At 41.4% G+C, this 14,719-nt stretch overlaps 1 protein-coding gene across 1 annotated transcript; it reads right to left on the minus strand.

Moving 5' to 3' along the window:
* Positions 1–7,738: 7,738 nt before the first annotated feature.
* On the minus strand, positions 7,739–12,551 carry LOC110774989 (uncharacterized). Its single transcript, XM_021979598.2, has 4 exons — positions 12,086–12,551; positions 9,620–11,097; positions 8,787–8,925; positions 7,739–8,700 (listed from the first exon to the last, which is right to left on the minus strand). The coding sequence occupies exons 2-4, from the start codon at positions 11,051–11,053 to the stop codon at positions 8,033–8,035; spliced, it is 2,241 nt and encodes a 746-aa protein (XP_021835290.2). The 5' UTR covers positions 11,054–11,097; positions 12,086–12,551; the 3' UTR covers positions 7,739–8,032.
* Positions 12,552–14,719: the final 2,168 nt, after the last annotated feature.

The following is a 14,719-nucleotide window of genomic DNA, read 5'->3' on the forward strand; positions in this document are numbered from 1 at the left end:
GCAGGGCATTGGCACATAAAGCCCTTCGGGCCGGATACTGGTGGCCCACTATGGTCTCCGAGGCAAAGCAGATGGCAAGGAAATGCGAGAAATGCCAAAAGTTCGCACCAGCCATCCATCAACCAGCTCAAACCCTACAATCAACACTGTACCCCTTACCATTCGCACAATGGGGGTTAGACATCATTGGTCCCTTCCCCTCAGCTACGAACCAGAAGAAGTGGTTGATTGTAGGAGTCGACTATTTTAGCAAATGGATCGAAGCTGAAGCTGTCTCCTCCATCACTGAACCTCAGGTCCGCAAGTTCATATGGCAGAACATCATCACAAGGTTCGGCATACCAAGACTGATGGTCTTCGACCACGGGAAACAGTTCGACAACACCCCGTTGCAAAAATGGTGCAAACAGTTCGGCATACACCTAGCTTACTCGGCAGTTTGCCACCCACAAAGTAACGGGCAAGCCGAATCTGCTAACAAACTCATCCTCAATGCACTCAAGAAAAGAGTCGAGGATGACAAAAACAAATGGTTAGAAGAGCTACCCGGAACACTATGGTCCCTTCGGACCACTGAGAAAGAAGCTACCGGGCAAACACCGTTCCACCTTGTATACGGATCCGAAGCTGTCATCCCTGTGGAAATCGGAACAGAAAGCTTGAGGATCCAAGCATACAACAGGTATGATGGGCTCCAAGGAGAAAGCAACAACCAACTTCTGTCCGAAGCTCTCGATCTACTGGACGAAGCTCGGAACGATGCAAGGACACTCAACGCAGCCTATTTGCAGAGGGTCAACAAGCATTACAACCGAAGAGTCAACGCCAGACCCCTAAAAGTCGGTGATCTAGTACTCAGAAACGCCGCCTCGGTTCAGAAAGGACGGATCCATGGCAAACTCTCAGCCACTTGGGAAGGACCATACATCATCCATTCCGAAAAAAGGCCAGGCACGTTTATGCTGAAATAGTTAGATGGAACAATTTTGAAGAACCATTGGAATACCGATGTTCTCAAGAAATATTTTGTATGATCTTTGTCTGTAAACCAAGTAAGTTGTTTAATGAGAAGAGGAAAGCCATTGGCACCATGTGTTTCATTAAACTTACCTCTATATTTATTGTCCCCTTATATATATATGCAGCCTCGGATCTGATCAATCCGAGACTAAAAGCAGGTTGACTTTGCCCATTCCTTGATAAAATGCAAGAAATGACCAAGTCATACACTTCAGGGAATCGTCCAGAATCCTCGGATTCGCGATAACCAGATAAAACTTGTTCGCCACAAACAGTCGCTCGAATCAAGTTATAAAACTTCGGCTCAGATCCGCGGATCGCCGAAGGCATAACTAAGAGGCAGACTAGCGATCTCTTGCCCAGGTTTCCGAACCACAAGAGATCGGAAGAACAATCCAGACCTCTGAGCAGATCGACGGATTTGAAGAGTCTGGAAACTAAAGAGTCTCTTAGCAGATCTACGGATTTGAAGAACTCGCAAAACTAAAGAGTCTCTTAGCAGATCTACGGATTTGAAGAACTCGCAAAGTTAAAGAGTCTCTTAGCGGATCTACGGATTTGAAGAACTCGCAAATTAAAAAAAAAAAAGTCTCTTAACAGATCTACGGATTTGAAGAACTCGCAAGATCAAAGGGTTTTTTAGCAAGTCTACAGAAAGAAGAGCTCGAAAAGTCTACGGATTCAAAGACTTAAAATTGCGAAAGTACAAAATTGAAAAGAAGCAGCCAAGTAACAAACATTCATTTTTTATTCAATATTTGGGGGAAGTACAAATACATTGAAAACCTCAAAAATTGAAAACAAAATGAAACAGTTAAAATCGGCAGCCATCAACAGACAATACCGGCCTACCGAAGTACTAAGAAAACAAAAAGAAATGAGTACAACGCAGCGCCGAGGCAAAAGGGGGAACAGCAAGCACATATTCGGAAGTCCTCAACTGGAACCGACCGACTCTGAAGAAGACGACTGCCCGAATCCCTAACTCTTGGGAGTCTCAGGAGCAGCCCCTAGGGGAGCATCCTTCGAAGAACCCCCAGCAGTAGTATCACCTTCGGAAGTCGCCTTCTGGGCCCGAGCCTCTGCAAGAGCAGCTTGGCGTTCAGCTTCAGCTTCGTCTCGATCAGCTTGGCATTCCACCAAGTGGTCCTCGGCCTGCATCCAGAGGGGAACTTTCTCGTTCCAAGGGAAGTGAGGCATGTGCTTCGCAAACATGCGCCGAGCACCCAGGATACCATTCCAGTACTGCTCTCTACACTGATCAGCAGTGTAGAGGTCGACTCGCTCCTGCTCCAACTTCCGAATGTAGTCGTCCTTTTCCTGGAGTTTCAGCCGAAGAACAGGCACCTTGTCAGCTTGCTGCTGGATCAGCTCCCGATGCTTGACAAAATGGCAGAGCCTCAACTCTGCCTCTTTGCTCTCCTTATCGGCCGCTTCAAATTTAGACTTCATCTCCTGGAAGAGTCTATCTTTTTCTTCAAGTTCGCTAGCGAACTTAGCGGCCATATCCTTCTTTTCAGCATCGAAGGAAGCGATCTTCTCAGCATCCTCTTCAACTCGGAAGATAAGCTTGCCAACCTCGGCCCCGATCTTCTCAGCAGACTCTCTAGCCTCGCGACTATACTGAAGGTATAGTTGCTTGACTTCCACAAGCTCGGAGAGGAGTTGCCCAGCCTTCTGGTCCAAAATTGGAATATCCCGAGCATAAGCCTCACGATATTTCCTCAATTGTTTCTCCTCAACCGAGCTGCACTCGGAAGCGAACGAGGACCAGAAAACAGCCTGGGAACGAGGGAAAGATGAGCAAAAATAGGAAAAGTATAAAACAAAAACAAAACTCAAAAAGAAAAATCCAGCAATTACCTCGTTCAGATAGTACTGGGCCATCATAGCCGGATTCCTCTCCTCAGCCCCAGGAACCCTCCACTGCGGGTTAGCACGAAGCAGATTCTCCCGAGCAGCTTCGGGGCCCACCAAGGATCCCACGTGAGCCAAGGGGTCCTCTCCCAAAATCGGAGCCCTGGCATACCGAACCATCGCCTCCCTTACTTCTTCGGGGATCCGTTTCAGCGGAACATCCGAACAGGGATCAGCATGGATCAGCCTATCCAAGGCCGAGGTGGAAGTAGAACCCAAAGTCGAGTGGCGCCTCTTCCTTGTCAGACCTTGCTCGGGCTGCTCCTCCTCTCCAGCAGAGGGAACCTCTTTCTGAACCTCGGGAACCGCAGCTTCGGGGCCCGAGAGATCTACCATCTCCTTGTCTGGACTCTTCTCTCTTTCGAAGGGAAGATCAGCAGACTCCTTCTTCTCCTCAGCTACCTCAGGGACATCCGAGGCAGGAGCAAAATCGGCTTCAATCGCCTCCACCACCTCGGTGATATCCTGGATTTCGACCCCCAAAGCAGCAGATGGCTTCAATGGAGAGGGGATGACATCTTCCTCGATCAGCGGCTGGTCCACGGGCGGCGGTTCAGCAACCACCACACTCTTTAACTTCTGCCCTGGCAAGGGCATGAAGTGAAGAAGGTTCTTAGGAGGAGGCATGACTTCCGAAACCGCTTCCTACAGGGCAAGCGCTCAAAGATCAGTTTCGGAAAAAGAGAGAACGGACTACAAAAAACTCCAAGTCAGAACAAATACCTTCTCCGGGGACTGAGAAGCCTTTGCCTTCTTCGGATGCGCGGAAGGCCTCAAAAGAGTGCTACCCTTCCTTTTGCGTTGATCCTAAAAAGGGGAGACCAAGGGTCAACAAATGTAAAAGAAGAAAAAGGAAGAAATAAAGAAAAAAGCGTGAAGTACCCAGTTCCTAGATAAAGAGATATCTATCCGAGCTGGAGATGAAACCGAAGGAACGGCACGCGGCACAGCGTCAGTCTCAGGACCCTAAAAAGATGGTCCAGGACCAAGACGTTAGCCGACGGCCAACCAAAAAGAAAAAGACAAACAGAAAACCGAGCCTATAAACGAGCACTCACCGGATCCGAAGTTGTCTTCAACACAGGAAGCACAACCTTCACAGGAACAGTTTCAATAGAGGAGGCAGAATCCCACGGATCAGCTCGAACTTCGGATATCCGAGCAACCCCCGAGGGAGACAACACGTAATCCTTTAGGCGAGGATTACGAGGATTATCTTTTCCGAACTTGTACTCAGGAGCCGGGTCGTGAATAGTCTTCAAATCCAAAGAAATGCCCAACTTCTTAGGATCAATGCAGCTAAAGCCGTACTCTACAAAAACAAAGCACAAAATATGTCAGCAAAACGAAACAGGAAAGAGAAGGACAAACTCACTGAAAAAACGGTCTCAGCCGAAAGACACCTACCCCTGTCAAAAATCCTGCTGAGACCGGCAACAGCAAGAATGTCCTCCCGCAAAATGTAATTAAGGTTCGGGAGCCAGCTAGACGGAAGTCGATAATTATCCTCTTGAGCCAAGAACCACTGGAGGAGATCCACATAGTGGCGATGATTCCGATCCGGAGCTGCCACACCCCTCATATCAGGATCAGGAGCCACGAACCACTTCGGAGGACGATAAAAATTGGGATGCTTCGGATCCGTCGGCACACGAACGAGCAACCACTCCGTCTTCCAATTGTGGTCAGAGCTAAGGTAAGGGTACGCCGTAATGTAGTTCGGCTCCCCCCTCTTTCGGGACTTTTTGTTGACGATGGTCCACCAACCATACCCATCACCCTTGGAAGCATGGTTGAGAACCAGATCGTGAAGATCCCGAAAAATAGCAACAGAGCAAGGGAAATTGACAAAGTCACACACCCATCTAAATCCGATTATGTGCCTCATAGATTTGGGTGTGAGCTGGGCCAAACTAATGTTGTACGACACCAAAAGCTCGGATACGAACGAATCTAAAGGAAAGCGGAGACCATTCTCCAAATGATGAGTGTACACGGAAATGAACCCTCTCGGTGGATGATTCACCCGAGGACGCTCTTGTTCAGGAAGCTCGCACCAGTACCCCAAGGCGTGCTGAATTCCGTATAGCTCATCGGCCTTCCGATGATAATTCCCCAACTTTGCTTCCACCAACCAGTCACCACTGACCGATTTCTCCAACGGACCGTCGATCTTGGTGGTCTCGTGCAAAATTGAGGCATACCTGCCCTTCGGATCAGCTTCCGTCCAATGAACTGGAAACTCGGGGTAACGACGACGAACACCCGAAAAACCAGCTTTCTCACCAGAAGTTGCGCGTTCAGACACGCTAGATCCACCAACTACATCATCTTCGGAAGCATCCCAACCAATCGAACGCCTCTCCACCGGCCTCGCCAAAGGCCGACCCCTCGAAGTTTTCGGTAACCTCCCCGAAGGCACGTTCTCCCTCTCACTAGAGGAGCCAACGACGAACTTGCTTTTGCCCCTATTCTTTGCCATGGTCGCGAAATCTCGGTCTAGGGTTTAGATTGAGGGGTAGAAGGAAGAACGAAGAAGAAAGGAGAATTCAGAAACAAATTACCTTTTTCCGAAGCGGAATTCGCCGATAAAACGAACAACACGAGTTCCCGAAGTCTAAAGCTGGCCGAATTTCGTAGATCTGAAGAAACTTAAAAACTGCGATCGCCGGAATTTAGAGAGAGAATGGGTTTGAAAGAAAGAGTAAAAAGTTCGAAAGGAGCAAAGCACCCAGTATTTATAGAAAAGAAAGGGGGCGCATCAACTTCCTCAACCCACGATCTCCACGACACAATACAACTCCCAACACTTGTCATCAATGCAAATCATCCCTTTTCAAAAAAAAAAGAGGGAACTTTTGGACTTCTGACAACTGGAAACCCACCCATTTAATTCTAAATGGACCGGGTCTGGGGGGCATGTTGTTTGGGCTCCCAATTGATTCTCAATTGGGCCACTAAGTCCAAAGCCCAATGGCTCTAAACAAACAGCATCAAAACCTACCAATGGCTAGTCAGCCATCCATCAAGGCCCAAGGCCCAATAGCAATAAATGACCTATGGGCATTTATTATGCAAACACTATAAATAGGCCGCCAAGGCTCACACCTCAAGGTACGTCAAATTTATCGCCTTAAGACTACTCTTCTAGAGAACTTCTCTCTAGAATCCGAGCATCGTTCTTACTTAGGCATCGGAGGGGCTTTCCTCGGAAACACCCCCGAGGCTAGTGACTTTGCTCTTGTGCAGGTGAATTCGGACTCTACTCATTCAAACAAGCAAGATCTTCAACACATACGAAAGGGCCTTCATTGAAGCCCATTGTTTCCATCTTTACAACACCGGAACAATATGTAACATAGACAGTAAATTGGACCACAGTCTCCACCCCATCAGTCTGATACTGATTTATGGAGGATGGTAAGGTCCTGATGATGGCATATCCCTTGGCATTGACAAACTTCCCAGTTCCTCCCATTATGGCCACCTGAGACTCTGAAACACTCAACAAATGGACCCCAAAGAAGCATATTGTATCAACATAACCTCCAGTTTGTAGCATAGCAGTAAAGGCCATTACTTGACTCTTACCATCCACGGAGCTAGACACGTAGAAACCCTGCACCTTTCCCACTCTACCAGAGCTCATCTCAGGCCCTTGAGTGAGCTCATCATCGACCACAGTCATAGTCCCAAACATAAGCTTTTCGATGGTGGAGCCCACAGGAAGACGGACCCCATTCATGCCATTGTTTTGGAAAACATTAGAAGTGGTGCCACTCAAGCCTGTGATAAAGGGGATATTGTTGCCTTGGACTCCATTGTTGAGAGGGAGGAAAACACCATTAGGTTTAGCAAATGGGAGTTGGCTACTTATCCTTGGGTTATTAACTATGCCGGTGACAGGTCTGGCTGAGGGGTTGGACCCTCCAAGTATGTCATGCATGAAAAAGGTAAAACTCAGGTCAGTATTTGGAACAGGGTTGGGTGCAGAGGTTCCTTCAGGAACTATAGAGTCAACAAAAGAAGTCGAGTGGCAGAGATTAACGAGAAAATACTAACGAGTAACCATAAAACAAAGAAGGCGCGCTTAGCAATAATGGAGGTTAAATTTTGTAGGGGTCGAGATCTAAACCACCAATTAGGAAGCCTTAACTATTTTGAGTGTGGTAATTAAGTTAGGGGTTTATCTCCCATATTTATAAGTCGAAAACTCTGATTTTCTTAGATGATTAGATTGGTGATGTAGCAGTAGTTGATGAAATGGAGTTGGTGTTTACGTAAATGCATGCTATAAATTGGCTTGGTGTGTTGGTTAGAGACTTAGAGCTTAGCAAATCTAAAGTAGACTGTTTGCGTTTAAAGATTGATAAAAAGTCAATGAGGAAGTCAATCTAAAGTAGACTGTTTGCAATTGACTATTGACTATGGAGATTATATAGAAAATTCAGTGACAGCTAATAATTCCTTAGTTTTACTCAATATCAACATTTCAACAAGCTCTGTCATTACCTTTTATTTTAGAACTGTGTATAATCTCCATAGTTAGAGCTCTTGTCTATGGCAAGATATAGGAGATCAGCAGCATAGACCACTCACCACAGTAAGAACTCGTCACTTCCTAGTAAACATACCAGGTCATGATAAACGATTTCAAGAACCGAATTAGCAGCAACTTAATCTATCCCATTTAATCAAAATCACGCAGATATGACGCTTTAACTCTAGTAAAAAGGGTAAAACATTACGTCTAATGAATCACTAGCCATTAGCCATTAGCCAAGCGTAAAAGATCAAGAAATAGTGGGAAAACAAACACTCTATTCACTCTCAACAACCTTTGTGAAAATTGTGTTTTATACAAGAATGAAGCAATCACTGCACAAACCTTATCAACTTTAGGTTTAACAAATGACCCAAAAAATGTAATGAATTCTATCAACAATTGTTCCCCTCACTGAAAAACTTACTCACCAAACCAAAATTCCTATGTGCTTGTCCCTTAGAATTTGGGAACATGCAGACTCAACAAATACGTTCTGCAATCCAAAAAATGCACTTTTGTACAAATTCACTGGCTTTACCTATCTACACCTCACGCTTTCAACAAAAAAGATATTACCTCACACGCAAACTCGTCTATAAGCTCGTCTAACAGCAAACTCTGTATTTCTTGTACTATCAAATCTGTATCTTCTTCTAAGTCTAACCATCCAATCTCCTTTATATACAGTTTATCAAATGACTCCCTCTTGAATTCCTCTTGCTGGTTCACCAGCAACGACCATAGTTCTTCCTCGATCCCCTCCTGACCTTTTTGCCTTGAACTTAATCTTTTTGTTACAGGTTGTTTCCATGTATTTAAGCCAACAGAAGGTTTGAAAATGTCCAGTAGCCCTGAGTTTAAGCGGTCAAATAAGAGCCGTCTATCTGATTTCTCCCATGGCATATGCTTGCCGTACTTCTTCTCTAGCATATCAAATACTGAAGGTTCCAAGACATAACCCTGCAAGCACCAAGTTTTGCTTTCCATCTCCAAGTCCCTCATATGAAGACCTGATTCCACCACCACATCAACTACATATGAAAAATCCCAACTCTCTTTGATTAAAGTTTGATAAATTTCCATTATTTGTGGATCGTTCTGATATAAACCAACTGAACCTTCATTTTCGCCCTCCTCACTAGATACTGCCATTTCAGGTCCCTCTGATCTTGATTCTAAAGACATGGTCTCTATCAGTTGAAATTTTCTTTGAAACCCTACAAACACGATAGAGAATCTAAATTTCAAAAGAACAACATAAGATATAAATGAGAGCCAGTAAAAAATGTGTTTTTTAACTAACCATGGGTATCATTCTCTACTTGAACTGACAAATGTTCTGCTACCTCCACAGTTAAATTTTGAACCTGACTACAAGCCTCTGGCCCTTCCAATGAACTCACAGGAGACCTTGGTTCAGAAGCATTGTTTTTGTTTTTCAACTGCAAAGACATCATCAAAATGAAAATAGGAGACTTGAAATGGACTAAAGAACCATTACAAAGGATATGTAAAACTAGGATGATATCTTTCAAGAAGAATAGGTAAAACGAAAGTTATCTGTATGGAGGCCTCAAAAATTCAAAATTATTTATAGACTAAACAAAGCAAAAAAACTTCCTTGATGGATAATATGAACAGGTAAGCCAAATTGCCAAAATAAACTTGGTGAAGTAAAGTGACTATACAATCAAGTAGGCTTTACATCTACCAGATGAACTAAAGCTCAAATACAAAGTTGTGTAGCTGGAAATCCAAGTAGATGTCTCTGCCAATACCCTAAATAATCACTACCAGCATTATCTTATTCAAGAGGTAATATCCTAGAAAGTTTGCATCCTATTGAGGCAACATCGCCTTTTCCTAATGCCTCAAAAGCTTCATCAGGGGAACTGGAAATCATATAAATCTACCAAGCTAAAGATTGATTTGAAGCAAACAGACATGAAAGCAAAATACAAGAAAAGGGTTTCACACATTCATATTTTGATCTCCAGAGGTAATAAGGTATTCCCTTTGTCTGCATCTAGTAGTAACATGGCTGGTTCAAAATTACACAAGCATATAAATAGTCCTAAATGATGAACGGTTGAAGTGTAATAACTGTAATGAACAAAAAAGGTTAAAAAAAAGTACCTGGTTTTTCCAATATTCTCCATCATCCAACAAAATGCATGAAGTTGACTTAGCTGACAAGACCTCCATCCCAAAATTTGTGGACATATTCATTTCTTTATCCTGTTGATCAGCACCTTCCTCATTCTCCCAGCCTGGAGTAAAATTACAATCTAAAGGTAGGGACTCAACAATTCTATCTTGAGAAACATTGCTCTTTCGAGGTGTGCCCCCAGTATCATTCACAATTACGTGAGCCTCATCATAAGTGGAATTCTCTGTATCCGAATAAGATCTCCTACTTAAGGACCTGGTCACTGTGAAAGTGTCTTCATAAGATTTTTGTTCGGGAAGCTCAACTGATGAACCATTGAGGATTAGGGGCGCTTCTTGGTGAATACATGGCTTCTCTGAGTCCAAGCTACTAGATTCGGATGTTGACTGTATGTCTTTAAGCCCTGATTTTTCCTCCTCTGCATCACATTGGTTACTATCCCATTTTTCTGGTCTTAAACACCAACTTTTATCGAAAGTGAAATGCCTTGGTCTGCTTCTAGGAAGCCAAGCAGAAGGAAAACATTCTGGTTTAGACAAGTATCTGGCAGCAAAAACAGGCCAACCATTCACAGTGGCAGTATGAAAGGGAGAGCTTAAATTCCCATCACTAGTTTTGAGAACAGAATTCCTTCCATTACCACTTGTAACAAGCACTTCATCTTGGATTTTGCTTACACAAGATGTTCTTACTTCTTCGGAGCATTTTCTCGTCCTCCATCTTTCTGAGAGTTGTTTTCTGGATTTTTGAGATTCCCTGCTAGTAGAACTGTTGACTGGATTGAATGATAAAGGTTCATGTTTCTTCTCTGAATCAAGCAAATAAGCAGATAAAGTCATTTTCCCCCTGTCTTCATTTTCAGAACTCTTTTCATCTCTAAGCCTAGATCTGGATAATTCTGCACAACTATGCCATATACTATGGTTTACTTGCCCAGTAATTTGTTTTGCTATTTCTTGAGATGACAAAGAACCTTCAACTGGAGATTTTATTCTATTACGTGAGCGTAACGTGTTCCTCCCTTGAAGTTGCATACCATTTATTTCCTCAGACACAGAAGTTTTTCGCTTCCTGTCACCAAAAGAGGAGCTAGATGACGAAAATGATCTTCCAGTGAGAAAGGACCTCTCAGTTCGAGAGAGTAAATTCTCGTAAGTCTCATAATCAATGACACTTGTTCCTCCTGAAAATTCGACTGCATCCTCACTATCACCCATGTCAGAATCAGCATCATCCGAATACAAACACACTCTCTCCCTTTTAGCAACTGAAGCAATGTTCTGATGATAGTTCTCTGAGAGCACTCTATGCCTTCGATGTTTAGTATTCGAGGTTGATGGCCTATCAATACCCATCAACTTCGCAAGAACACTCGACATATTTCTCTCTTCTGTTACCATTTCTTAAGATCTTTGCTCAACTGCTACCATGTAGTCTCAAAACACTGGATGCAGATCAAAGACAGGACCCAATCAACACCAAAAGTAACATAATTCAAGCACCCTTACAAAAGTTTGAAGAAGACAAATATATACAAGCACACTTTAAGAACCACATTCTATATATCTATCATAACCCCTCTTTGTAACTATAATTGCAACATGCCAGAGACAACATACACTAATACAACTCATTATTTCAATTGTTTATCTTAAAGCTAGAAAAGACAAATCTAGTGCTCTACTAAAAGCCTCATTAAATTTGCTTAAGAAGCAAACCAGAAACTCACAAACTCACTACAACAGAAAATTCCTACCACATACAATTATTAACAACATAACCCACTAAGTTGATTTCCCTACACTATTTTTTTTTTCCATCATTACACATCCAAGAAAATCAATAGTAACAATAACAAACATCTCTCTATATATTAAAATTCGCTATGTATTAGTGGGACTCGGATTCGCTCCAATTCCTTTCAGTGACTAGAAATTCCTAATATTTACGGTTGCATTTGCATGAAGGGCGAAAATACAAGGGGTCCAAACGGAAAAAGAAACCTCTTAAGATTGTAATAAAAGAGTGCAAGCAAACCCATTAAGAATAACAATCACACAATCACTAAAGCAAAAAGGAAGTGGGTTGTGGGCACAGTGATTAGCCAAGTGAAATAATGACAAAAAAAAACACCAAATTATTATGAATAAACAACAGACATAATCATTCATTCACTATTATTTTGCATTAAAAATGCCAACTACTTCTATTACACTGATACCCATCTTCCAATTAATACAAATTAAAACAAAAACCATCAAAATCTTACAACCCAGAAATTCAGTATTACCCATCTTCAAACATTAACACAAAATGACAAAATCAATTAACATAAAACAAAATCAATTAACATAAAACAAAATCAATTAACACTAAACAAAATCAATTAACACTAAACAAAATTAAAATTAAGTCATAATCAGAAAACTAACCTTAACCCAGAATGAGTAGACAGTAAATCGCCCAGAATTTCTCACAGAAGAACTAAATGGGTCTCACAATCAAACATTTTCAACACAAAATTCAAAAAAAATATACCCACAAATAAAATCAAAGTGAAGAGGGGAAAAAACAGGGCAATCCCGGAATTGTGGAAAGAATAGAGAAAAAAAAGGAAAGAATTTGACGAAGAAATTAAAAGAGGAAATGATTTGACGAAAAAAATGAAGGAAATAATCTTGGGTGTGAAGTAGGAAGATGAGAAGACTTGCCGGCCGACATTTGGAAAGTCGAACCGGCCCGCCAAAGGTTGCGTTATGACATCCCCTAAATATATAAAAACTAGACGTTAATTTTGTATTTGTATGACAAAAATTGGATTAATTGGTTCTATTAATATGTCATTATCATGTACGTCTAAACTACTTTGCTTCCTTTCATAATTCTACTTATTTTTTAATGTGAGTTTTTGGGTCAATGGAAATGCGAGGGAAAGTGTATCATGCATCATTTGCAATTGGGTAGGCGCCATGACTCATTGGGGTCCTTTCTTTTCTAAATAAACTAGTCTTATATGCGTATGAGAAATAGATTTGTGTTATTACATTTAAATCTGAAATAACATGTAAAAAATATGATATAAATGCGATACGTGCAAATATTAGAAACATATAAGTTAGATATAGCCGAACGCATATAAACAGATTGATTAAAATGGTAAAAATTTATTTAAGGGACTAGATTGATTAAAATACTTCTTTGGGCTTTCCTATAGGTAGGTTGTCATTATATTCTCTATTCTATAAGTGTGGAGGGTATTTTAGTAATCCAATGGGTACACCAAAAATAGATTTAACCTCAACTCTTCACTTATATAATAGAGATACTACAGTTTTTCTATGAAATACCCTTGAATTTTGGCGTAATTTACCAAGTATCCCGCGACTTTCAATAATACATAAAATGCCCCTTAAACAAAACTTAAAACCCAAAATACCTTTACTTTTAACGTGTCGTTGGTCTTCGTTAGCCCAAATTTTAAATTCACCAACTACCTCTATTTTAAACGTATTTCACCAAATACCTCTATTCGGAAACTTAATTTATCAATTACCCAAATCTTTAAATACCTATTTTGACATTCAACGGCTAGTTTTTGTGCTTGAAAAAGTAGTCGTAGGTTATTCTTTGCATATAAATACCACTATTTTGCATTGTGAAAAAGAAAATAAAATCCCATACCGTTGGTTCTTTGTTTCCGGAGTGTCCCTTAATGTTTATCCCATATTCCCATACCTTGAATGGGACAATCTTTTAGGGGCGGAGGGAGTATTTGGATAACATGTACATTGATACAAGACTCAATTGCCACGAAGCCGGTCTATAGATTGCGAGATTCTGAAATCGAGTACAAAGTGTCTTATGCTGTTTCTTTGCTACTGTGTGTTATGTTCTGTTCTTGAGTTCATGCTGCACAATCTGTTAGACAAGGACTTACAACAATCTAGACTGTACACTAATGTGATTATTTTTATCAGTGGTTAAGATAATTCCTTAAATTCCCGAGAGTTTCTTCGATTTTGTTCTCTGTAGACTATTTGGCCAACCATGTTCTTGCTTTGTTTTCTTTGATAATGATGTTCTCCCAGTGTCATGAGTGTCCCGTCAGAGCAAGTCTCGCCACCTGATCTGAACATTTCTCAAGGACCTTCAGATGGCTTTGGCAAAGCCGAAATGTCTCCATAATTCGCTGCATCCTGCAATTTTGGTATGAAAAACTATCAGCTGGATTTTATGTACAAAGAGTCAATACAATCATACTTCTTGTGTCTCAATGATGATTAATATAGAGAGAATCTCAGAGTTTACAGTTAATAGGATGTCACTTTGTTGCTTTATTCTGTTTTTTTATCCATCAAAACTGTTAAAAGTTGATTCCATTTGACAGTAATACTTTCAGGTAACCCCATTTCCTGATCCTAAAAGTTCTAAGTTCATGAGAATCTAGGACAACTATATCTCCAAAACATTTGAAGATTCACATAATGTATACTTCTGCAACATGGTTTATAACAGAAACGGAAAGTAGGAAGATTTTCCCAGCTGCTTTCAATTCCATTTGTCCGCATAACATAATAGGAGAGTAAAATTTGTGCTTGGTTTAATGGTTACCTGTAGTCACAGTGATGTCGCTCCAAACAGATCGATTTCCGAAAGCAAAACTTGAAATGTTTTGACATGTTGAGTACCTAAATAAAATTTCCATGAGTGCAGGAGAAAACAATATTCATCAGTCTCCAAAATAGGGGGAAATCAAAGTACATTGAAAATGCGGTACTAAGTGCCTTTTATACACAAGTAGGAATCTTCTTCTTAATCATACATTATTTATGCAAAGTGTAATCAAGAATAAGATCATCCCAAGCTTTTCGTTCAAATAGAAATGAAAAGATATACAGAGTATACAAGATAATAAAATATTTATAATTTGCATGAATCTAAATATTACATTGAGCTCTCAGTGTGACTTCTGCTGTCAAAACTCAAATCAAAGTTTTCTCTAACTCGCGTATCATAGAACTGACTTCTGTGCACTTCTCATGAGGGCAATGGCCTGCATTATGAGC

The sequence above is a fragment of the Spinacia oleracea genome, chromosome 1, assembly GCF_020520425.1.
Source record: "Spinacia oleracea cultivar Varoflay chromosome 1, BTI_SOV_V1, whole genome shotgun sequence".
Classification (NCBI taxonomy): Eukaryota; Viridiplantae; Streptophyta; class Magnoliopsida; order Caryophyllales; family Amaranthaceae; genus Spinacia; species Spinacia oleracea.